Source organism: Diadema antillarum, unplaced genomic scaffold, assembly GCF_040938485.1.
Source record: "Diadema antillarum isolate AM-2024a unplaced genomic scaffold, OU_Dant_1.0 seq00000266_RagTag, whole genome shotgun sequence".
Classification (NCBI taxonomy): Eukaryota; Metazoa; Echinodermata; class Echinoidea; order Diadematoida; family Diadematidae; genus Diadema; species Diadema antillarum.
This window is the reverse complement of record NW_027271303.1, coordinates 856,148-881,576: the sequence shown is the minus strand read 5'-3', so window position 1 is coordinate 881,576 and position 25,429 is coordinate 856,148. Positions and strand designations below refer to the sequence as shown.

The 25,429-nt window shown below is 37.3% G+C and overlaps 1 protein-coding gene across 1 annotated transcript; it reads right to left on the bottom strand.

Annotated features, from left to right (window-relative positions):
- Positions 1-7,095: 7,095 nt before the first annotated feature.
- On the bottom strand, positions 7,096-25,358 carry LOC139729836 (2-Hydroxyacid oxidase 1-like). The gene is made up of 8 exons (XM_071640760.1): positions 25,210-25,358; positions 24,391-24,542; positions 16,768-17,038; positions 13,982-14,154; positions 12,512-12,603; positions 11,435-11,596; positions 10,357-10,426; positions 7,096-7,653 (listed from the first exon to the last, which is right to left on the bottom strand). The coding sequence occupies exons 1-8, from the start codon at positions 25,356-25,358 to the stop codon at positions 7,595-7,597; spliced, it is 1,128 nt and encodes a 375-aa protein (XP_071496861.1). The 3' UTR covers positions 7,096-7,594.
- Between the last annotated feature and the right edge of the window lie 71 nt (positions 25,359-25,429).

Genomic DNA, 25,429 nt, shown 5'->3' with positions numbered 1-25,429 from the left:
CAATATTATCCTCTCCGACAGCAGCGTGCTGTAAATCGTTCACTGTTTATTATACAAACTTGCTGCATATACAGAACTTTCCAGGCGTCCCAAACAATAAGAAGATTCATATTATGTATCAATACTGGTTAGTGTCAACTTTGTATCGAATTTGCATCGTATGACTTCCACATTAATGTATGACACTATTAAGTATTAAGTAACAATCAAAAAGTAAACTTTTTTTTCATGTTTCAAAAATTGCAAAATGATTAGAGATCGTTTATACTAGAGTGACGCTTCAGAGATCTCGTATCAATATAAGATATTATAAGGAATTGGTTCTATTCACCGTGACAGTATACGACATCGTACGAAAAGCGATTTTTCAAACCGACCTCGTGCGTCGTGATACTCGTATATTCCGTGTATACGTTCTACTATTATGCTACAATATTTCGAAGAAATCAATCCATTCACAATTATCCAACAATGCGATCGAATGATTTCCATTTGCCATTTTTGAGAACTTTGCTGGCTCAGAACACATTCATCTACGATGGGCCAAAGTATTGGAGCTCACTTCATGACAATGTAACAACAACTGAAACTTTGAATTCTTCCAAGAACAAATTAAAATGGTTTCTATTGAAATATTATAAAATACAACCAAATTAGGTTCGTTTTGTCGTCTCAGTCAAGTCATCATTTCTTTAAACATCAAACAATTGTGTATTCATTTATTTATTAGAGAAAATAATCTGTTAAACAAAAGTCCTCAGATGTTCCTCTTATTGTACCGTATATACCATTGTGTGTCTATTCTCCCCTTCTTTTATGTCCGTTCTTCTGCATTCTTACCGGTATAATTACGTACATTTTTCTTTTGCAATTTATTCAATCCAGATTGTACTTTATCATTACTCTGACATCGTGAAATCCAGTTTGCTTGCATCCACGATGGCACGTGCTGTAGTTTCTTTCTTTTTTCTTCCAAATTTGATTTCATGTCAGCTGACATTGGTTCGTTTGATATGGTTTTATATCGGTTTGTAGCGTAAGTCAGTACTGTATTCGCTCTCTTATGTATTTTCTGAGGGTCCCATATTGTACAAGCTTTTCTTTTTTAGTGGGACCCTTCATTTCCATTCCCATCCTTAATTCTTGTACTATGATGTATATATTCGAAAAAATCCAGTGTTTTCTTCATTTGTTACTCATTTTCACATGCACTTTGTTAATTTACGGTTGTTTGGGTTTCTTTGCAATTATTACAAATATAATCTGCTTATACATTGATGAAATGAATTTCATTTACCTCTTTTACGAATGATGTTTGCTAAGAACGCACTTATTTACACTGGCCCAACTTACTGGAATTTTCTGAATAATGATATAAAAAATGCCCCCCCTCCATATATTCATTTAAAAGAAGATTAAAGTCTTTTTTATTGCAAATATATGATCCCACAGAATTGAATTAACCTGTTGGCTTATTTCAATTCCTTTTCGAAGGACTTGTTTTACAAACAATATACTGGCACGTATTTTCTCGTCTCTCTTGTCCTGAGACACTCACAGAGTAGATTTGATTTCATTTATATTATTTCTGCATCTATTTCTCTATACTTAATATTTCCGTATCCTTTTCACGCATCCCATCATTTTTTTTCAATAAATTCTGTCGAGGATCGCTGGATCTGTTTTGCCTTTCTGTCCGTTGTATTGTCTTCCTGTTATATTAGTCTTGGCTCGTTCTATGAGTCCCCCTTTATTAATTTCGTCGTCCCAGTCTCGTTTTATGTTTATTCGCCTGTGTATGTGTGTCTGTTTGATACGTTCTTCTTAGTGGGCTTCCAGACTTTTTTTCTGACTTTATTCCCAGTCTTTTTCCCCTTTTTGCATCAGTTCAATTTCTATTGACAATTAGTCAATTTTCATGATTTGTTATCCCAAGGTTCCTCAATTACATTTTTCTCAATTTACTTTGTTTTGATCATGCAACCTTATTCTCTGTTGACAAAGAAAGTGAAATGTTTATGTTCTTTTCGAAAAATGAAATAAAGTTTGAATTGAATTGAATTGAAAATAATTTTCTGTTTATTTGATGGAATTGAAAATAAATTTGAATCTTGAATCTATCATAATGTAGATATAATGCAGAAATCTATGCAACTTGAGCCCTCCAGTATTCATTGTCTAATTCTGTTTCAGAATGTGCTAAACCTGCTATAACGTTATGACTGCTTCTATTAATGAAGTTATAAAGTTCCTGCTTTTCTGAAGGTAGCACAGTGTTGTAAATTTATCTGTGATCTGTGCAGTTAAAATGAATGTAATGCAAAATCGTAAAGAATCACTGTTGTAAATTTCTCTGTGATCTGTGCAGTTAAAATGAATGTAATGCAAAATCGTAAAGAATCGCTGAAATAGGACGTTTGTTTTGGAATACTGTCAAATGTTTGTGTTTAGCTAATTTCAGTTATGTTTTTATATATGACTTTCCTAATTAAGCATCCTTTTGTGATTTCTGCTTGTTTGACTGAAGACGATTGAAGCCTTTCCATATACTCTCTTAATGGATCAACTGATGAAAATATTAGATTATTAGTACCGATGACACACGAACATTTGAGAAATGCTAACAAATGAGATGATACTAACAAGATATTAATTCATCTAAAAAGAAATATGTGATTTTTGGAAAGAAATCATTGAAGAGTCAAAATAAATAGAAGTATTTGAAAAAGGAAGGCAACTATCAAAGAAGAAACTTCAACATAATCTGTCACACTGTTAATTTTCCCACAAATGTAAATTTCAATCACTATACCATAAAGAACATGTTGGGCTATGTAATTGTGTAGAAGTGAACATTTTTAAGATACAGAGCTCTGGTTTTATGGTGTAATTCATTACTCTTACCACATATTTCTTATGGACTGGAGGCGTGGGGAGCTACTTGAGAATCATATCTCGATCGTCTCCATTTACTGGAGAAGAGAATTGCAAAACATTGCAGGGCTCCCCTCCCAGTGACATCAACCAAAGGCCAGAATAAGTGTGCATATTTGTGAGTTAAGCATTTTTTTAAATGACTGTATTTCATACTTCAGCTTTGAGTCATTTCTTTTTAATACAAATATTTGTTGGGTAAATTTGTGTGTTTGTGATCTTCTTTTAGTGAAAAAAAAAAACCCGAAATGGACTTTGAGGTATAAGACCTACTAACCTTCATGCAGGCCGTGCTATCATTATGGCCAGTTGTATGCACATTTAACATAACTGTATATTATGATCAAATTGTTTGATATATTTGCTATTATAGTCCCCGAATATATACGTCATTCGTATTTCTGAGTTGACAATCAATGTCATTAACTATCTAATTAATCATTTTATTCACATTATAGTTATGTTGCTTTAGAGTTCAAATCACTGTCTTAGATATTATATTTGATATCAAAATGATGTACATAAAATCATGATTACTCTATACGTCTCTGTTTTGTTTCCATTCTTGGTTAATTTTTGATTGATTGTGTGTTTGTTTGCATTTTTTGTAGTGAGTATTAGATGGATATATCAGGAGATACAACTTGTCTGCTATGATGAAGGCAAGATATGGAAATATAGGGGAAAGAAATCTTTGAACGACAGTGAGTTTTACGGGCATGATATCACTGGTAAATACAAGTGATGTATGATAGTATTTTTTTTTTCGAATTATGTGATATAAGCAGTACTTCCTCATGGATAGTTGTTAATATCTTTTTAGTTTAAATTGAAGGTTGCGAGTCACAGCAGGGATACTTAATATTTCACTACATTGTCAACCCTTTTATAAGATAAACCTAATAAGGAGGTACAAACTGTTTTATACTTTTGAAAATTTCTTTAGCAGAGAGGAAGAAAAACAAGAGCACACAGACTCCTCATTCATGGCTGTGGCAGAAGATTCGTGTAGAGCCTAGTCAGTCAACCAGATTTATCTTTCAATGTCTCGAGGCGTTTTAATACGTAGATAACATCAATTTCAGTTCATTTCAGTTTAGTCCAAGGCCTGCTTCAGCAATTGGTTGTTGTTCAGCTGGTACGTGCCGACAAAAACAAAAACAAACACAAAACAAAACACACACACAAAAATAACTCACACAAAAACAGTTGCATCAAATAATGGAAGAACAGTATATAATTATAACAGATATACAAAACACAACAAAGAATAAACAAAGAATAAACTACATTCATAAAAATACAAGAAAAAACATATTTAAAGCATGTCCTTCCCCCGTCCGTTCATAGCAAAATACTGAGTCTTCATACCTGCAAAAATTCTTCATCAACAGATATATTTGATAACTAAGAAATTGCACGCCATTTTAAACCAACATCTAGGTCCACATCTTAAATCACGCGAATGACTTATTTTAAGGTTAATAGGATGCTGACTCCACTGCCTGCATAGGAAATGTTTTATCGCCATCCTTAAACATTTAAAAGTAAGTAATATCGCGAATCAAAACTATGAAGTTTACTTGTTGTCCGATCAAACTCTTAGATATATTCCACCAATACCCACAACACGACAACATTATTGTACCAATAACAAAGCTGCCTATAGTGTTGCATAATAGAGGCTTCCTGAAAACTAGAATATACCAAGAAATAGAAAAATGAAAGTCTCTTTGATTTGCCAATAATCTTATCCCAATGATAATGCATAATGAAACATGAGTGTCTTTCCGATTGCTCTGTTGACCCTTCCCGCAGGTAGGGTGACTCCTTCTTGAAGTTTGCTTTGTCATAAAGACTAAGTAACAGTGAAAACAAAGGTTTTAGTGAAATCGCATGAAAGAAAAAAAAAAAACCCTGATGGACATTGAACTTTCAAGCATTTTCACAAAAACACTGATTCTGGTCATAATCTTTTACCATTTAAAAATCCTACTGTGGCGAGTTGGATTGTAGGATTAGAAATCAAGAGTTTTTCTTCGCGCACCGTTCACACACACCGCTCAGCACAAATTATCGAATTGTTTAAATAAATAAATGGGATCGACTTTTGCATGGGAATAATCTCAAGGTTTTGAAAGCATAGGTTGTTCGTTGCTTAAGCAGATTATTTATTTTATAACCAATCCTTTATGTCATTATTCAATCTCTATTCCATTGGGTATATGCCCATATTTATTAAAACTAGCAAATTTACAAACGAGTTATTTCTGATCATTCAGGCATTCCGCCATGCTCTATACAGCGATAATCTCATATAATCTGTCTATCTAGGGCATTCTGTTTGTTCCGGTAGAACGTTGGATGTTTTTTTTTTTTTCTTGGGTACCTGTATGCATGTGGCCCTGAAAAGGGCCTACCATTCTAGACGTTTTGGCAAGCATGTTTTTGCCGTTTTTCTCTTGAAAACAGCAAGAACATGGTTGCCAAAGCGTCGAGAGTGGATAGACCCTTTACAGGGCCACATAAATATACCTAAGAAAGAATACGTGGTGCACCGTTAAACTGAAAACATAGTTCTGTAAGGGTTTGAGAATTGGTCTTGCACCATTTCATATCTGCTTGCAATATATCGAAAGAGTATCCGGCTGACGCGATTTGCCGGGATGATGAGTTGTTTCGGAGTATTTTGAGATAAAAAATATAAGTCGGTATATTACAAAAGGATCCAGGCAAACTCGGTCGCACAACAACTCGGCCCTATTTCAGACACTTTACAGTTCGTGATCGCCATATTTTTATCCATAGGCGCACGTTCATTTTGTTTGCGCAAAGAGATTCTTCGATGGGCGCGTTGTATCAACTCGGCCCATAACTGCGACCAGCCAAAAGAGATTACAGGCGTACCAGAACTATGTTTTACCTTTAAGCCTTCTACCGCCCAACATATTTCAATCGTGGAGCTATATATATATTTGTTCTTTTTAAAAGACTGCCAAGTGTTTTGTACTTCTGAAGTGCAACATGTTGCCATGCAGTAGACCTAAATGTTAATACATACCAATATTCCAGAGAAAAAAAAATTCAAAATGTGATACTATGTTCCAATCATAACGACCTTTACACAACAGTGATTTCAGATCATATTTATCTTTAATTTTTTTTGTTTTTTTTTTATTTTGGCTTGATTTGATTTTGATTTGATTCAATGGTATTCACGGTATTGTTTACATTTACGACAAATCTCATCATTATTCCATCTTCTACTTATTCTACTTATTCTACTTATGTACTTATGCCATACTGTTACGCCATTTTCTATACTTTGCAACACTGACACCCCTTGAATCTCTGCAATCCCAGTTGTTGTTCTACCAATGTCCTTACTAAGTAGTAGGTTATATTGCTGTAACATGTGACCTTTCTGTATTTTATTTAGTGACACTTATTTAGTTGGATTTTTTGTTTTGTTTGTTTTAATCGGTTTCCCCATTTATAGTTGGTCTTAAAAACCATCCGCATTTTAAACTTCCCCTAATCTGATTTATCACGGGACCTGCGGCTGTACAAGCTAATGCTTTTACGCAGGCCCCATCATATTTTTCGCATCATGACCACAGTTTAATTCGCATGTATGGAGGTGTATCCTATTACCGAACGATTTTTGTTTTATTGCTCCAAACGGGCAACATTATGCAATAATTCAGCCAAAAATATCCTTATAGATAATTGAAATGCTGATGACTTTAGCTGTAACGAAAATACTTGAAAATCAAGCCAACTTCTAGAAAAAATCCGTATTTCAAATAACCCTTCCACAAAAGTTGTCTCTTTTCACCGACGCAAATCGTATTGTATTACCGAACGTGCGCCCTCTGTATGGGGAAAATTGTACATTGTATTTTCGGTCAATGTTTATTAACGCAGGACAACGAACATCGAAATTTTAGCAAGTATTACGTAAATTTGAGGTAAATTACATTTTGTTGTGTTTTTTTGCTGAGGTTTAGCAATTTTCGGCACTGGCTTCCCCTGTGAGATAACAGCGCGTAGTGCAATGAATGCGTATTCGAGTTGTTGTACGCGCTCCATTGACAAAGTACGCGTTCGGTAATAGGATACCGTTCGGTAATAGGATACCTGACTATATACAGATCTTGTGGTTATACCAAATCAAACTTTTGTACATTCCGATGAAGTCTCATCTAAATTATGGTTTGGAAAATTTTCGCATTTATATACTTTATTGTGATATATGTGAGAAATATGAAAATACAAACATAAGTAATAAGAAACATAAGTTGTTAACAAAATATCTTTTTTTCTTCGTTGCCTTTACACAATGTACAACAAAACGTATCAGTAATACAACAATGAATGATACAGTAAGGCTACTGCATATAAGCGTGACCTTTTCTAGTTAAGATTTTGATCTATTTGATTTAAGAAGATTCAATTAATTTAACCAATTTTATCCAATCTTTCTTCAAGATAAAGCATGTGTGGAGTGAATTCATTGCTACAGATCTAATGATGGCAAGAAGCTTAAGGACCCCAGCCCAGGGCTTGATGGACGAAGACGTTGTCATAAAGCCTTCCTTAGGTGCAGATTTTGTGTGATAGCCGGTTAAGATATATGGCGCTCGGCAAAGGATATCTGCTACAAGTACGATTTGCGGATTACCAGTGATTCCGGAATAGCATGTGGACTGGTACATCCTGGTACAGAGGGAGAAAGAAAAAAGGGAGACAGATAAAAAGGAAAATACCTAAAGGTAATCGTGGAGAGGAATTTTAAAAAGCATAGATTGAAGAATGACAAGTGAGAATTGCGCAATGATTAGGAACCTGTGGTTGACTGACAGAAAGCTTAATATATGTCATATTCTTGCATCCAAAATATTTTAAAGCATAATTTGGTCACTTGACTTGACTTGACTTGACGGATTAAATGAAAGAGAAACTCCATGAAACAGTGAGAAAGTTCACTACGATAAACACGACAAACTCAAATAAAACGAAGTATGACAGTTTCATGTAAGCCAGAAAAGTGGTCTTATAAAAGTATAATGGATTTTAAATATTGGACATGACCTTGTTTTCAAGAAACGATACGGATTTTAATATTTCACATGTTTTCAAGAAACGATATGGATTACAATCACATTATAATTGATGATAACTGTCACCACCTTAAAGATAATAAAAAGTTTTGGTACCTCAAAAGTGTCCTTGAATTTCCTTGTCTTAGTTTGTGTTTCAGGTTAAAGTACCTTTCATATAACTAACACTGTGAGACTTACTCGCCCCAAAGTGCTCTCATGTCTTAGTAATCATGCAATTAACTGCGACCAGCAGCCCCATACGCATAGCGACCAGCAGTCCCATACGCATAGCGTAATCGGGCTTCGCATTGTAGCATTCGGGATCATGACAGATTTAGTATCGCAGGGTAAATGTCAACTTAAAATCCCATAAATTCTTCAATTTGAAGACTTACCAATTAAGTTGAAGTATTGAAAACAGGCTTCGGGCAACGTTTGGTTCTGCCTATAGTCCCTTTCTGTTCGAATTGATGACTGGTGACTCGGTCGACAGGACCTTAGGAGAGCTACATACAGTACACTGAATACTACAGCCAGTGCATGCGAACACATCACATGCACACAAATTTCAAATCCATGAACGGATAAGATGTTTGTGTGCGCATGCGCTGGCCATGGTATCCAGTGTATGTACAATGTAGCTCTCCCAAGGTCCTCTCGACTGAGTCACATTCAGTCATCAATTCGAACAGAAAGGGACTATTGGCAGAACCAAACGTTGTTCGAAGCCTGTTTTCAATACTTCAACTTAATTGGTAAGTATTCAAATCGAAGAAATTTCTGGATTTTAAGTTGACATTTACCCGCGATACTAATTCTGTCATGATCCTGAATGCTACAATGCGAAGCCCCATTACGCTATGCGTATGGGGCTGCTGGTCGCAGTTAGCTATGCGTACAATGGGCTGCACGCTGCTGGTCGCAGTCAGTGGTTTCGTACAATATTTATCGACGCTGTACAGCGTTGGCTCTGGTACGAAACCATTATTGCATGATTACTAAGACATGAGAGCACTTTGGGGCGAGTAATTCTCACAGACAACGTACTTTAACCTGAAACACAAACCAAGACAAGGAAATTCAGGGAAGCTTTTGAGGTACCAAAACTTTTTATTATCTTTAACGTTTATCCTTTGGCTGGTAAGCAACGTTTCGCTGATTCTTATCAGAAATGATTTACAAAAAGATAATCCCTCTCATCAAATGTTGTTACGATTTTAGAAGAAACAACACTGTAAAAGGATAGCAATAATGACTAAAGCATAGACTATGATTTCATATAAGTCTTACTATACAGTATCTCCCCCCCCCCAAAAAAAAAAAATAATAATAAAAAAAAAAAAAAATAAAAAAAAAAATAATAAAAATCGAATTTTCGCACTGATAACCTGAGTATCATTAAACTGTCCAACTGCTACTTTAGAGTCTTAGAATATAACACCTTAGCTACATTTTGGAGAAAAGCCCATTCATTTTTGTTAAGTGGCTGCAGTGAAAATAAAATGTGGATCGGTGTAAAGCATGTCATGGGTCTGCACTTAGATGCTCTTGGAAACTAATTGATTTGATTTGATTTTATTGTTCCACATCTCAAAACATAAATAACATATGATCGATTGAACATAAGATTGAACATAGCGTCGTAATAACAAAGAATACAAGAGAAGACAATTTAACAAACATGAAATGTGGGGACCTACTAAAAAGAAAAGCTTGTAATGTATAGGTCCCTGTATAGATGAAAGTGTTGGTCTTCTTAAACAACCTAGTGACGAAAACTATGAAAGGAAGGAAAGGGACGTAAAAGAAAAGAGAGCAAAAAGAGCAAGAGAAAGAAATAAATAATGTTATACGAGAGCATAGCGAAATACAAAGTAGCCACCTGTATTGCGCTTACAAGACTCCTTGTCACCCGAGCAACACAGTTACGTAACTGTAGGAATGCGCAAAAATGCACATGATACATAATGATTCATTAATTCAGGAATAGCCTTGACATAAATGACTCAATAAAAAGAGCGAAAAGCAAACCTGGAATGTGTGAACAAAACGGACAAAACTTGGAGGGAAGGGATTCCTGACATTCTATACAAAACCCCTCATTTCTCTTTGACCCCTGAAGCAAATCGCATAATGTTTTCTGAAAGATGTGGGTAATAAGTTATAGTTCCATACTCTGAAATTGCATTTGGATTGATTCACAATTTTTAAAGTTATCATTGCGGAGGGTCCGGTTGTATTTTTTTTTGGGAGGGGGGGGGGGGACATACAGTACAGAAACAAAAAAAGATATGAGTTTGTTTTCCTGCCGACTCACCAGCTAGTCCAAGACAGGAGTCGAATTCGTTGCGAAGGATGGACAGCACTTTCGTTACTCCCGACGCACCCTACAAAGAAAATGAGGGTAATGATTTGTGGGATTGTTGGTATTCTCCATCATATAGAAGATTCTCACTCCCCAATTAGTCGACTGCTCATCACACGACATGGGCGTATCTAGAAATTCTGTAAAGGGGGCGGGGTGGCGCAAAGTAGTTTATATTTTTGGTGCTTCTTCCGCGTTTAATCAGCTGACAAGCAACAACAAAAAATACCGCTTAACAATAATTTTGTTGACACAATCGCCTGAAAACAAATACAAGGGAGTTGTCCTTCCCACGGTAGGGATATATTTTTTAGATCTATACCCTCCTCTTTAATTGTTTTCTCTTTTATTTCTTTTATTCAAAAGAACACAAACAAAATCAAAGGGGGGGGGGGTGTGGCGGCGCCTCCCGTGCGTCCCCCGTTGGATCCGCCACTGCATGACGATCGCTAATATGCGCCAATGCAAACCAGCGTGCAAAAGCCGTCGAGCATTTGAGACAAAGCACTATGTCCAGAGTCGCCAACCACGTACATATATTTTAGTTCTTCATCAATCTCGCAGTGTCCCTGTCACCTTATCTTGCTGGACTCAGACCATGGCTTGGACCACGCCCATCAATGTCCGAATCACGGTATTCAACTCTTATGCGAATTCTTCTCACCATACAAGACATAGCGCTTCAGACAACACTATTTATTCATTACCGCGTTGCAGAAGGAAGAAGGAAGTCTTGGGGACACTATTCCAAAAGGTTTGACTTGTCATAGAAAATGCTCGATAACTTCATGAGTGTTTGACTTTGATAAAAGAGATGTAAGTACATCTGCTGATGGGGGTTTAGTTAGCACAATATGCTTAATTGACTGATATAATAATAATATATAATCAGAGTAATACAAAAAGATATATAGCATGATGTATCAGCGTTTTCGTAGAGAGTCTAAAAGGAGCGTAATTCTGACCTACTTGATACCACACACTGGTTACCTCAATCAGTAAGTACGCAAGACCTTTTACTAGTTCTTACATCACAGGCCAGTCCCCAAATAGCTGGTCTTCCGATGAAGACGGCCCTCGCCCCCATTGCTAAAGCCTTGAGAACATCAGTACCGCATCGCACTCCTCCGTCAAGATACACCTCTAAACCTTGACCTTTGACCGCCGACACCACTTCCGAGAGAACATCGATCTGAAAAAAGAACAGCAACATAAAAGCGAAATGTTTACCTCAAAGTTCATACTTCCTATACACCTCTCTGAAGTCCAGAATTCCAAAACGCTGTTGACTTTTCCTGCTAGAAGGTTAACAAGAGTATACTGACTCAGAAATAATAAGAGCGGAAAAGGACAACCATTCGACCGTTATGTTTATGATATCGGATAAAAACTCATGATCATCCGTGTGCATGTTGCAGACACTTCCACCAAAATCATCATAGATCATTGCGAAGAGGAGGAGAAGAAGACTATGACGAAAAGGGGGGGGGGATAAGAGTAGGAGAAAGGAAAGATTGCATCTTATGTATCATTATTATTATTATTATTATTATTATTATTATTATTATTATCATCATCATCATTATCATCATCATCTTCACTGGAAGCACCAGAGCCATATAGGCGGCAAGAAATTGCATAACGGTATTTTTTTCGATACGAATTATCGTAGGGCCTATACTCTTTGTCGATTCATGATAGGGAAATCGACATTCTATTGCCCAATGAATTAGATGATCAGGTGATTCTATGTAGCTTGGAACTCGAAACTTAACCGTACAGAGAATGGAGAACGTTGAATAATGATATTGGTATACCAATCTATCGACATTTTATGAATATCTCAATCTAAGAAAGAGAGAGAGAGAAAAAAAAAAGATGTTCCTCAGGTAGGTAACGTATCTAACTCTAAAACTCGATGTAGTTACATCTAATGCATGCTATATGGATTCCAGATATTACAGTTTATTAAACAGGATCACGTTCATTGCATAACACATTACCAGGTCGTCATGGAAAACATGAAGGTTAACTGAATACGCTATAGTAAACCACTCAAGAAAGACACTATAGTGTAAAGCAGAAAAGAGCTTCTTTCTCAGCCTACCGGAGCTGGAACACCATCCAGTGCTCTACCACCATGAGCTGATACAATGACCCCTGCGACCCCGGCGTCGGACGCCTCTCTAGCCGCCTCGCCTGGAACGAATATGCAGAGTGTGGAATATGAGACCACTTCAGTTTCATAAAAGTACTGCATCTACAGCAAATCGCAGCTTCACAACAAAATACGCCGTCACTATGAAAAGCAACAAGACAGAACAAACAGACCTCCAAACATTTCTGTCCGAAAAATAGGGATGATTTAGCTCAAAAGTAGAAAAGAAAGAGCAATTCCCACAGGAGTGTGTAGTAACATTATCCAGAAAAAAATAGGAATCTCCTGTTGAAACGAAAGCTAGGAATAGTTAAAATTCAGAATCTTTCTTTCACATTCAGCATGGTTGGGAGGTCTGGAATAATTGTGAAGTCGCTTTGTGGTAAATGCGAGTGCAGCAACTTACAAACATCTTTATACCACGGGAATAAGTATTCTGTGTTCTACAACCATGCGGTACTATATAGGCTCGCCTACAGTATCTTCTTGATCTCACGTTGTCTACCCTTAAAGAAAAAAAAATGTCAGAAGTAAAAGTCACGTTTAACAACATCTGTTTTAACCATCAGATGATGCCATCTTTTATACTGAAAATAATGCAGGAGTCGCTAGGGCTTGGAAAAACAGGAAGCAAGCACAGGAATGATGGAATGGCCTTCTCTGCATTTCATATTCATGTATTTTTAATACTTAGTACATCTTCTTCTACGTTATAAGAAAGCTCCTCCCTCCTTTTTTTTTTATTGACAGCGTTCTATTTGTATAGGTCATATCATAACATTTCTATTTCATTATAAACGCAAGGACTCAGTAGGCCTAGATTTTTTTTTTTTGCACTCATATCATATCCTAATCTATAGGGAGCAGGTCGGAGGTAGTTGAATAGTTTCATTTGTCATTGCATGACAAACCAAGAAACCAGCGCAGTGTTTCATGAATGTATATAATAATTATAGTCAGTCACTGACAACTGTTTTAAGTTACTGAAATCCTACCATCTAATTGGCTGAGAGCGAATTTGTCAGTGAATATCACTGCAAAACACTTGCTGAAATGCCCCCACCTTAGACTGCTATATTTTATTAAAGTCTTATTCATTCGTAAATCATGTTGTCCCGATTTATACTGTTCGCTGACCATGCCTTGTCACCCTATAGACAAAGCACCAATAATATGGGTCGATATCTTCCCCCATTAGGTAACATGAGAGATTACATAACGATGTACACAATGGCGCAGGCTCGTCTGGCACGATTTTGTGATCTGCGGAGCGCAGCTTCGATGGGAGAAGGAAATCAATGATTGTTACATATGGTTCCTCAAAACGTTTTGCTTCACCATTGCAATCCGTTTCCGTACGTGTTTTCTGAAGTGTGATACGACGATTTTTATAATGTTAGGGAATCATGGGATACTCACCGGTAAGAATTCCTTTTAATACGATGGGCAGTGACGTCATGGATTTTAACCACCTGACGTCAGCCCAGGTCATGGGCCGTTGCCATTGAGTACCCAGATAACGATGAATATTTGTGTCCCCGGAACGAATCGCCTCGTGCACTTCCGGCAGGTCAATGGCAAGATTGATTGGTCTACAGAACAAATAAAGAGAAAGCCGCCTTGAAAGGGCCCCTTTACAAAACGTGAAATATCGCTCTGATATGACATAAAGCTGTCGGGATATTTAGTGGTTACAATCAAGCATTCGGTTCTTCTTGACTACAAGTGGCATTCTGTGTTCATGACAGTTGCAATCATTTAGAGTAGGTCTCAACGGAGCACATGGCCGCACGTATAAAGTGAATATTACCTTCTACGACTTTGTGACATATATTATCTTCCTTCCTCTCCTTTTTCTTCTCCGTCGCCTTATAATAATAATAATAATAATAATGATAATAATAATAATAATAATAATAATAATAATAATAATAATAATGATGATAATAATAATAGTGGCTACTTGTATAGCGCACAGGTCCACTTTTCAGTGCTCACGGCGCTTCAAAAATGAAAAGATATCATATATTTACATGCATATACATATTCAAACATTTCAACAAAGAAGAAAATGGTAAACAAAAACAGATACATGTATATACCAAATAAAGAATACAACAAATACCAATTAAAAATACAATATTGATCCAACATTAATGACAAGCAGCAATTACAGTCCTCAGTATGAAAGGAACAGATAAGTTTTAAGTTTGGATTTGAATGACTCTGTAGCTGACAGTTCCCTTAACTGAAGAGGTAACTGATTCCATAATTTTGGTCCCATAACGGAAAAAGCACGATCACCATACCCATGTTTTACTCTGGGTGTTTGGAGTAAGAATGTATCTGATGATGAACGTAGCCTTCGTGTCGGATTGTATTTTTGAACAGAATTACTTATGTATACAGGGGAAAAAAGAATGAACTGAATGATGTACTAATAACAGAATCTTGAAAATAATCATTTTTTCTACAGGTAACCAATGTAAGGAACGGAGAACTGGTGATATGGAATCAAACTTTATTAGCATAAGTTAACAATCGAGCAGCAGAATTTTGCAACCGTTGAAGTTTTGTGACATTTTTTTTGGAAGATTACACAACGATGAATTCGAAAAATCCAACCGAGAAGAAGTCAAAGCATGAATAAGTATTGCAGCTGCAGATTTAGACAAATATTTCCTTATGAAACTTAAGTTACGCAACTGATATCGAACATTCCTATGAGTTACATGACTTCGAAATGACATTTCCTGATCAAATAATGACACCTAAATTACGGGCTGTTTTCCGACGGAGTAATGCAAGTGCTACCGATGTTGACATGACATGATTGATAATCAACTTTGCTTAACATATGCTTTGAGCCCAAGAAATTCAGATTTATCATCATTTAGTTTAAGGCCATTGGATGTAAGCCAGATTTTCAGGTCTTGCAAACATGCTTCGAGTTTTGCAATGGCGGATGACAATGAAGACACAGTGGGTTTAAAAGACAAATAAAGTTGTATATCATCCGCATAACAATGACAACTAATACAATGCTTGCGAAATACTTCACTAATTGGTTGCATATACAGAGAAAAAAGCAGCGGGCTTCCAACAGAACCTTGAGGTACACCAAACTTTGTCATAGTTTGCAAGAGGTAGAATCACCAATTCTGACATAATGAGGTCGATCACATAAGTAGGACCAATCAAGAACAGTTCCTTTGATGCCCAAATATCTCAATCTTTGAATCAGAATAGCATGATCGACTGTGTCAAAAGCTGAGCTCATATCAAGCATGATAAGAGCAGTGATGTTACCACTATCTAATTCTCTGAACACAATATCTGTTAAGTTGACTAACAGTGTTTCTACACTATGACCAGGTTTGTACGAAGATTGAAATGAATCAAACAATTCATTATCTTGCAGATATATTGTCAGTTGTGAGAAAACAACCTTCTCCAGCAATTTACTCAAATAAGGTAAATTTGAAATTGGGCGGTAATTTTTTTTAGACACTCCTGATCTAAGCCTGCTTTTTTCAAAGTTGGATGAATAACTGCTTTTTTACACACCTGTGGAACTATAATACACCTAATCTCAGGCTAGCATTTATGATTCTTGCGATAACAGGTGCTAAAACTCTGCCACACTTCTTAACCAAATCTGTTGGGATTGGATCAAGTTCACATGATTTGTTAAGTGAGTTCTCAATAAGCTTTTCTATCTCATTAACAGTGACAGACTGAAACTCACTCAATTCTGACTTGACTTCACATACAATGTATTTTGGCTGTTCACATCGAGTTGGGAAACTCTGTTGGATTGCCACAATTTTGTCAACGAAATATTGATTAAAACAATTTGCTAACTCAACTTGATCACCATGAGTGAGGTGTTCTGGTAAAGGAGATCGTTGTTTTCTGTAAAGTAAAGCATTAGAAACTTTGTACAACTTCTTTGTATCTTTCCCACAATCCGTAACCTTTTTTGAATGATATTGTAACTTAGCATCCTTAATCAAGGCATTTACACATCGCCTTTGTGCATTTACACATCGCCTTTATGTAAGCAGTCTTCCTTCTTTCGGTTTAAGAATCCAAAAATTAAAAGGAAAAGTTTCCATTTTCCCTTCCGGTTATGTTACGAAAGGAAAATAATAGAAGGAACGTCACATAATGAATACATTAAAAGATGAGCAGAGACAATCTACCTGAGCGATGGATCATTGTAATATCTGGAAGTCGCGTTATCTTCTGCAGCAAGGAACGAGTAGCATGAGATCACAGGTAGATCCACGGTCAAGACAAGGGCTTGGAAACCAGCCTTCTCCGCCTCTCTCACTATGTGCAAGGTGTGTTCCTGGTTCTTCATCAGGTACAGCTGCATCCATTTCAACCCGGAACCGGAACTCCGACCGACTTCAGCGATGCTGGCGTTGGAGAAAGACGAGAGGACGAACAGGGTGTCAGCATCTGCAGCTCCTGTGGAATCAACGGAATAGAAGGCCGTTCAACAGCAGTATTTAGTCAGGAGAACTCTATCAACAGCAACAACAATGCAGCGCGACAGTCTTAGCGCTCCATAAGCCTTTATTACAGTGAATGTATACATGCGTGTTTACCATCGATAAAATGATTGATCCAAAAAGAAAATAAACGTGCGTACTAATGAACCTTCGAATTTACAAACCTCATTTCCCTTTCCGAGTAACGGACCCTCGGAATCACGAACCTTATTTCATTTTCGGATTAACGAACCTTTTGTAATAACTACCCTTACTTCATTTTCGGATTAACGGACCTTCGGCATAACAAACTGTAGTCGAGTACAGTAAGTATCATGTCCTATGTTCCTCTTGATATCTGCCAATTCTGGGGGTAACGACAATGTCATTTATATGATCTTAAAATGGCGCTATCTATAACATACATCGACCTGACAGCAAGTCTGATATTTTGCAATAACAGGTCGTCAATGCATTCAACATTCCTTACAAAACAATGAACTGGACGCCTGCCAACTGAGGAAAAAACAAGGAAGGTAATTTTTTGTAACAATGTGCACAGGAGCTGTGAGCTGTGAGCAACTTTACAACATCGTATGTTTCAAAAGTGCTTACGAAGCAAATATTGATGGCTCACCTGACGCACACAGTCCAAGGTGCATCACATTTTTTTAAATTTCTGTTCCTTTCTTTGCATATCCATAATTAGTAGTTCACTCTGTGACGTGCTGTCACGCCGTGTAATCCATAAAAAACGTGGAAATACTAAATAAGAGTTTTAAGTATAGCTCCATTTGACAATATGTAACAGCTGATCTGTACTTCCTGAGGGGGAGGGAGAACGTAGGTTCTAAACAAACGTCTGGGAGATAAGTGGATGCTCGATTAATGATAGAGTCATTACATTAGACCGGACTTCGAGTTAGCAAACATATCGGAAGAGCAGAGAGAAGTATTCAACTCATCACACATCCGACCTGGGCCTTTATAACAATAATGAGACTAACTACTGGCTTTGCGCGGTACCGTATGTCAATCACAATTTCATAATTATGTTTCCAATGTAGAATCCTATAATTACTTTCGTAGGATCACTAGTGAATATGTCACTTTAAATATCCCCTTTCTGGCAGGTACAAAGTATTTTAGACACATTAACTCAGATTATGAGTAACAACAACAAAAACAAAAACAACAACAACAGAGGTTTAAAGTTACCATACATTTTTACAAATAGACCAACTTACAACAATTCCCATTTTACGCGAACTAATTGTTTTATTTAACAAAGGTAGATATTGACGACCAGAAAGAAAGAAAAAAAAATGTACGTGAAGCATTGTACGTAATGCATTTAGACTGTATATTATAGTTATTGAAATGCCATGAATGTAACCATCCTATACGTGGATGAGATAGCTCGTCACTATACTTGGTCGGTAGAAACAATTCAGACATAGATCATAAATTTCAGTGTATTGTAAATATAATGCACAGAAAGTAACAAGAAAGGACAAAGGTACGTATAACATAATTCATATAACTTATCATACAAGTAGAGAGATGCTGATTAAAAAACACCTTAAATAATAATAATAATAATAATGTACATTTATATAGCGCTTATTACAGTAGTTTCTAAGCGCTTAACATTTAAATCTTAAATTAATACATGTATAAGGATTATGAAAAGCATAATAAATTATATAACATTACGTTACATAATATTACATTGAATTACATTATATTACATTACATTGCATAACATTATAATAAGTAATTAAACGAAATAAATTGGATGACATGGAATCAGTGAATCGAACTACAGTCCATTGAATAGATATGTTTTGAGTCTGATTTTGAAGGTGTCAACAGAAGGAGAATCACGGATTATCACTGGGAGATCGTTCCAAAGCTTGGGGGGGGGGGGGGCATCTATAAAGACCTCTAATAAAGACCTCTAAATACTTTCATTTACTGTCTGTATAAAGCCCCCGTCACACTAGAGCGGATCGAGCCAACGAATGCCCAGCGGATCCGAAAATTTGGAGATACGCTCACATCCGTTGCTCGTCGTTCTTGACCCGCTTGACGTTCGCTGTATCCGCTAGCTGTTCGCAGAGATTCGCAGAGTTCCGCCGGAGCCAAATTTTGATTTTGGACATGTCCAAAATCTTGAGCGGATGACGAACGGGATAACAATCCGCTCTGTGTTCGCTTAGCATCCGCTGATCGAAAGTTTTGGTCGCTCTGCGTTCGTTTCTTATTCGTCCGCCGTTCGTCCAAATTCGCCCAGGAAATCTGCACAGCAACACACGTTAATTAAAGGTAGTAGGAATATATATATATATATATATATATATATATATATATACATATACATATACATATATACATATATATATATATATATATATACATATATATATATATATATATATATATATAATATTCATAGCACACATAATAGTAATAATGATAATAATAATAATGATAATAAGCAAAAGATCTTATTTACCCAGGGTAGTGTCTTCAGTGTTGCCACTGCTCTAAAAGAGGGCCCTGCTGTTATTATTACCCTAGCCATTGCTAGCGTGGCCAGGTGCCCATCATTAATACACCTTTGTCGAGAAGGATATCGTGGGTAAAAAATCTTGCCCAAGGATGTAAGCACTGGGTGGTATTCGAACACGTGTCCTCGGTTCGGGAGTCGGGAGTCTTATCCACTATACCACAGCCCCCTACAGGACATTTCATTATACATTTACGTATTTTGGCATGAAGTAATACATGGTAGATAATAACCGCACTTGCAGTGCTTATATCGAGAACATTATTGTAAACCGCTGCTATAAAAGTCAACCTGTAGTAAATGGGAATCTCTGCATGGAAATTAGGAATTGTGAAAGTTCGACTCCAGTTGGAGGCACCAGACACAATGGAGGATGTTGGACTACCAACATCGACATCAACGTGATCATCAGAAGGAAGTGCACTTTAATAAGGGAATCTTGAGGACTGTCGAGGGTAGTGACATCAGGAGTACTTGGTGGTGACTTCTGCTTCCTTCTTTTTGGGGCCATTTTCACAGTCACAACATTACTTGATAGTCTGATACTGTCACTGCTCAAAATGATTCGGTGAAGTGTGCATCAGCCGAGATCCGTCATGTGATCGCCGCAGTATCGCTCTGCATATGCTGGGCATTCGATGCTCATTCGCTTTGTCCGCTCAGCATCCGTTGGATGGACTGTGCGCATTCGCTTTCATTCGTTACTTTATCCGCTCGTAACACGGTGAGCATATGCTCATCATTCATTAGGCGAACGTTCGAAAACCACATTTTGCTTGCGAATTCGAGCAGATTTGAGCGTATCTGGACTTTGCCAAATTTTGCCCATCCGCTTGGCATTCGCTGATTTATACGCTGTAGTGTGACGGGGCCTTAAGAGACATATTGAATGATGAATTCGTACGTCAAAGAGGTGTGTTTGTGTCTGTGCTTTTTTCTCATGCACACATATACTAACATACCCCCCACCCCTCAACCGCCCCACCCCCCAAAAAGAACAACAACAACGTAACCCATTAAACCCCCTTTAATCTACATGGTCCTCGAAAAGAGTGGTGGGGCAGGGTGGGGAAAATTGCACCTACTTGTATCAGACGCCCCCCCCCCCCCCACGAAAAAAAAAAACAACGACAAGAACTACTAAGAAATACATAACAGTCATAGTAATTTCATCTTATATTTCGATAAACGAACAAGTAAAGCAACGCTAATTTCATTTCTTTTAAAACTGTATATGGAAAAAGAGAAATCCACAAGACGAGCATAGCTTGTAAATTTTGTAAATTACTCATAGAAGATAAGAGCATCTCAAGATCAATCTAGGACAGCATGTATGTAAATCTTGACATCATGACGTCAGACGAAACATACAGAGAAAAAAAGGCAGACTATATCAGTGACAAGAAAGAAAACACTAACGGAACAGGAAGGAATAATAAACTAAAGATAGGCATCAGAAAGGAAAGAATACAAAAACGAGTGGTCTACAATTACTCTTTTATTTCTCGAAAGGTCGCACTTCTCAGTTATATACAATCTTATCATGTACGGATAAAGGTCATGCAAACTTAACGCTCTTGAAATCTAATTGTAACTGAAATATTTGATGAAATGGATAGGGCTTAGTGAAAACTTAGTTGACTGTATTCATGTATATGAACCAAGTGCTTCAGGGCCGGTGTCACAGGCGATCCGTTCCGGCCAGTCGATAAGTTCCGCCGGACTTATGGCCGGTATATCAGATCCCCCAGATCCAATCGGCGCAACTTTGGAGGATACATAGGAATATATGGGATCTAACCACTTGGGGCACCCATTTCTTTTTTTTAACCCCGGAAGTGGCACCCAAAATTATTTTGTTAATTCTTTTTTTTTATTTGATTTGTTTTTGCTCTTGATTAACCCGGGAAGTTGTACCAGATTAGCTGATGAAACCCCGAAGTGAAGGGTGCCAGAAACACAAACTCCCTCCCCCCCCCCCCTTTAAAAAATAGTCTATGTGTCTATTTGGATGTACAGGTAAATACGTAGGCATTTCAAATAAAGACATAAGACAAGCTATGCAGCAGTTACATGTAAACTGCTACTATCCGATTGGCTTGTTTCAACTGCTCTTCTAAAAAATAAAAAATAAAAAATCTATGTCCTGCAAAGTCTGTGGCTCGAGAGATCATTGCACGCCGGTATTTATATAGGGCCTACTGCCTACTAACAGAGTGCTGTGAACTGGCTTATAGGCTAGTGTACCAGCGTATCTATTAATATACATGATCATTTTCCCCTATTGAATGGACCTTCAGTATACAAACTACTAGTATTCCATCTATGGACATACCCGATATATATAATTTCTCATCACTTCAGACGTAGTATTTAAATCGACAGTACCGTGTATGGATATGTAGAAATTATTGTGGTCCTTGAGCGTTTAAACAAATACTCTGAAAAAAAAGGAATTTAATAATACTCCATGAGCATAAGGATGATGGAATAGGAGACTCAAATATTCCAGTAATGAAGCTATATATGTAATTCCGTTACAATACCACTTGTTTAACATCTTCACCTATGTAGAAAGGGTGATGTATCACTTAGTCTATACTCCCACTTCGTCTAATAGCCATTTTGCCTCAACTCAAACGGTCTTATCCCGTTTCCCAGTTCGTCTAATGACAATTCAGTCCAGTTGACGATTAGCCTCATTACCAGTCGGCCTGCAGTGTACTTCCAGATGAGCTATGCCCATTTCGTCTAATATCAGCAGTTTATTACACAAAATCAAAAAAAAAAATGACACAAAATTGCAATTAGACCATCTGGTTATCAGACGAAACAATGATAAGCCAAACTGGGAATTAGACAAGTGGGAATTGGAGCAAAGGGGCATGAGACAAGATCGATAGTAGACCAAACAGTTACTCGTAGTGTTGTTACATGAAGTGGGAAGTAGACCATCCAGTATCAGACCAAGTGGCAATTATGTAGAATGTATGCGTGCTCTCTTCTTTTGTTATGCTTCCATGAGTACCCAATCTTGCATTCTTATGTGAAGCTGATATGTCATCATCCCTATTCACTGTGAAAAGCTGTAATTTTTGACATTATTATGCAAATTCTGTAACTCTGTACCCAGTACAAACACTCTATAGACAGATAGATGTTCACACGCAAAAGTTAAAGGTTTTAATCATAATGTAGTATTGCTGGAGATGAGGTCTGGGCTTTCAACTTTTTGCGATCTACCAAGAAACCACTTACTAACCTAATACAGAATGTATCATTCTAAAAGGATTTCAAAGTTTATTTGATGAAAATCGGGTTTGAAATGCCTGAGACATCCAAAAACAAAGTAAAACAAAGCGATCGCAATAAAAGGTGGGTCCCACGTTGTATTAGGATCGCTCTGTTTTGGATATCTCAGCTATTTCAAGACCAATTTTCATCAAACAAGCAGTGAATTTCTCTTAGAATTACAGTACTTTCATATTTCATGAGAGGTTTCTCATTATCTCACCACAAAATGTTAGAAATCTGAAGTTAGGTCTCAACCAACATTGTACGATCCCTTAAAATTCGAATCATCCCGAGTTCTCCTTTTAAATACATGGATTTGTTTTTTTATGTCAGGCAACCGTCAAATAAGCCTTTGACAAGCCACCTAGTTGTCAGGATATATTTTCGGCCTAAATGTTTGTGCATAGAACTGGTTAAACTGGTCTATTCTGGTTTTGTACACTGTCCCAGATAGGATTTTGGTCACTACTGAAGGACGCCATACACAAAGACGCCATACGCTACATAAACAGTCACTGTGTATGTTTTGTATTTAAAAAAAAGTGCGTATCAAAAAAGGGGTAATCCAAATTTGGGTGCTTCTGTTTCATAATTGTCAGCTATGGAGAACACAATACTGGTTGTAAGGAAAGAAGAACTCTTCTTCTCTTCATTGGTACCTATGTTATATTGACGAGTGTCATGCATGACTGAGCGCATGAAATGTTAAAACAACACTGACAAAATGCCCTTTTACAAGTTTGAGTGCCATCACAATAGAACAATGAATGTTTCAGTGAGTGTATGAGATCTTTCAATCATAGTGGTCAAATAATTAGGCCAGCCTGCACGAATGCAGGCTTGTGTTAAGTGTTTCCTTTAACGTTAAAAAATTATGGCACATAACGTTTGAAATGACACCTGTCTAATAACTTCGTGGTCACTCCACACATTTCATTTTTCTCTGTTCATGTTCAACATTTGTCTCGCAGCAACAAACCATGTCTTGAATACGAACAGAGAAAACTGGATAACGGCTTAGCCTTTGTAGGAATAACCTAATTATTGACAACGTGACCATATTGAACACTGTTGAAGATTATGGAACGTAAAATGTTAGAAGAAACTCTACACACAAACCTGCAGCCGTGCAGGTTGACCTGTTAAATTCGTCCTTTTCCATTGACAGATCTCATCCATTCCGTGAGACATTCATTGTTCATTCACGATAACGATCAAAGTTGGAAAAGGTTAAATTTGTCATTCTTATCTTTAAAGTTCATGTGCTCAGTCATGCATGACATTCGTAAACATTCATTTATTAATGATGAACGCTAATGACGAAGTCGTTCCGTAATTGATCATTCAATTTTTGTAATGACATCGATAAGTACTTCAAGGTAACAAACAATTTTACGCACAAGTGAATAAGAATAATCAAAATGGACGACCCAACTATTTTGACAAAATAGTAGGCCCTATACCTCTCGCTGTAGCCACCTCAGCTTCTGGATGTGCGTAGCGATGGTTTGCTGAAGGTGCGACACAGATGGGCATGCTGATCGGCTGACCAAGGATAGTGGTGGAAAGAGAACGCTTTGTGACGTCACGAAGAATGCGAGGTCGGAGCACATAGCTGGTGGAGAAAGAAAGGGGCACGAGCTAGGTGGATAGACTAAGATTATAAGAAAGATTACGGGGCTAATCGACATTCGGATTCAAACACTTCGGCTTATGTCTGCCATAAGGATGTTTTCTTTAAAAATACAGAGTAGGCACATTCAGTTCGATAACTGCCTTACAATGGCGCCTGTATATACACAAAACATACACTTTCGTTGATCCGAAAGCGAATGAGGTTTGTAATTTCGAAAGTTCGTATTAGATCGCACTTATGGTCTTCGCATTTTCGGATTAACGAACTTCTGAATACCTAAAATCACCCTAATTTTCGTTTTCTATACAAGATCACCTGATGGTAATTGGGTGATGTATTTAGACGCATGCGGGGAAACAACTCTTGGAATCCTGTTGCTATTTTGTACAAACTAATAATGTTCAGTACTGTTACCCAGTGTTTTGTGGTTGAGTATGTGTGTTCAGTTTGTTCGGTGGAACTCTCTCCTTAAATATTTTCTGTTAAAGTTGAGCACAGCTAGAATTTAAGTGATACAACAGCCACAACTCACTGCCTTTTGTCAAACGTATCTACAAAACAAAACAAAAAATGATCGCACTCGAGGTTACAATAAGTCTAATTCGAGTACATTGTATGTGATTAACACTACTCTTTAAACACTCACTGGTCATAGGCTATCGAGCTGGCCCGATAGGTAACTTTGCGTCCAGTCGCATCGTCATAAAAAGCCCAAGCTTCGGAGGATAAAACTTCCTTGGCACGAAGCCGATAGTCTTCGAGAGTCAGCAAGGTCTTTCCATCGGCACTGGCCATGTTGTTGCGTCAAACCATCAGCCACCCTCGAGCACACACGAAAGCCTATTGAAAGCCTGAAGTGATTCGAG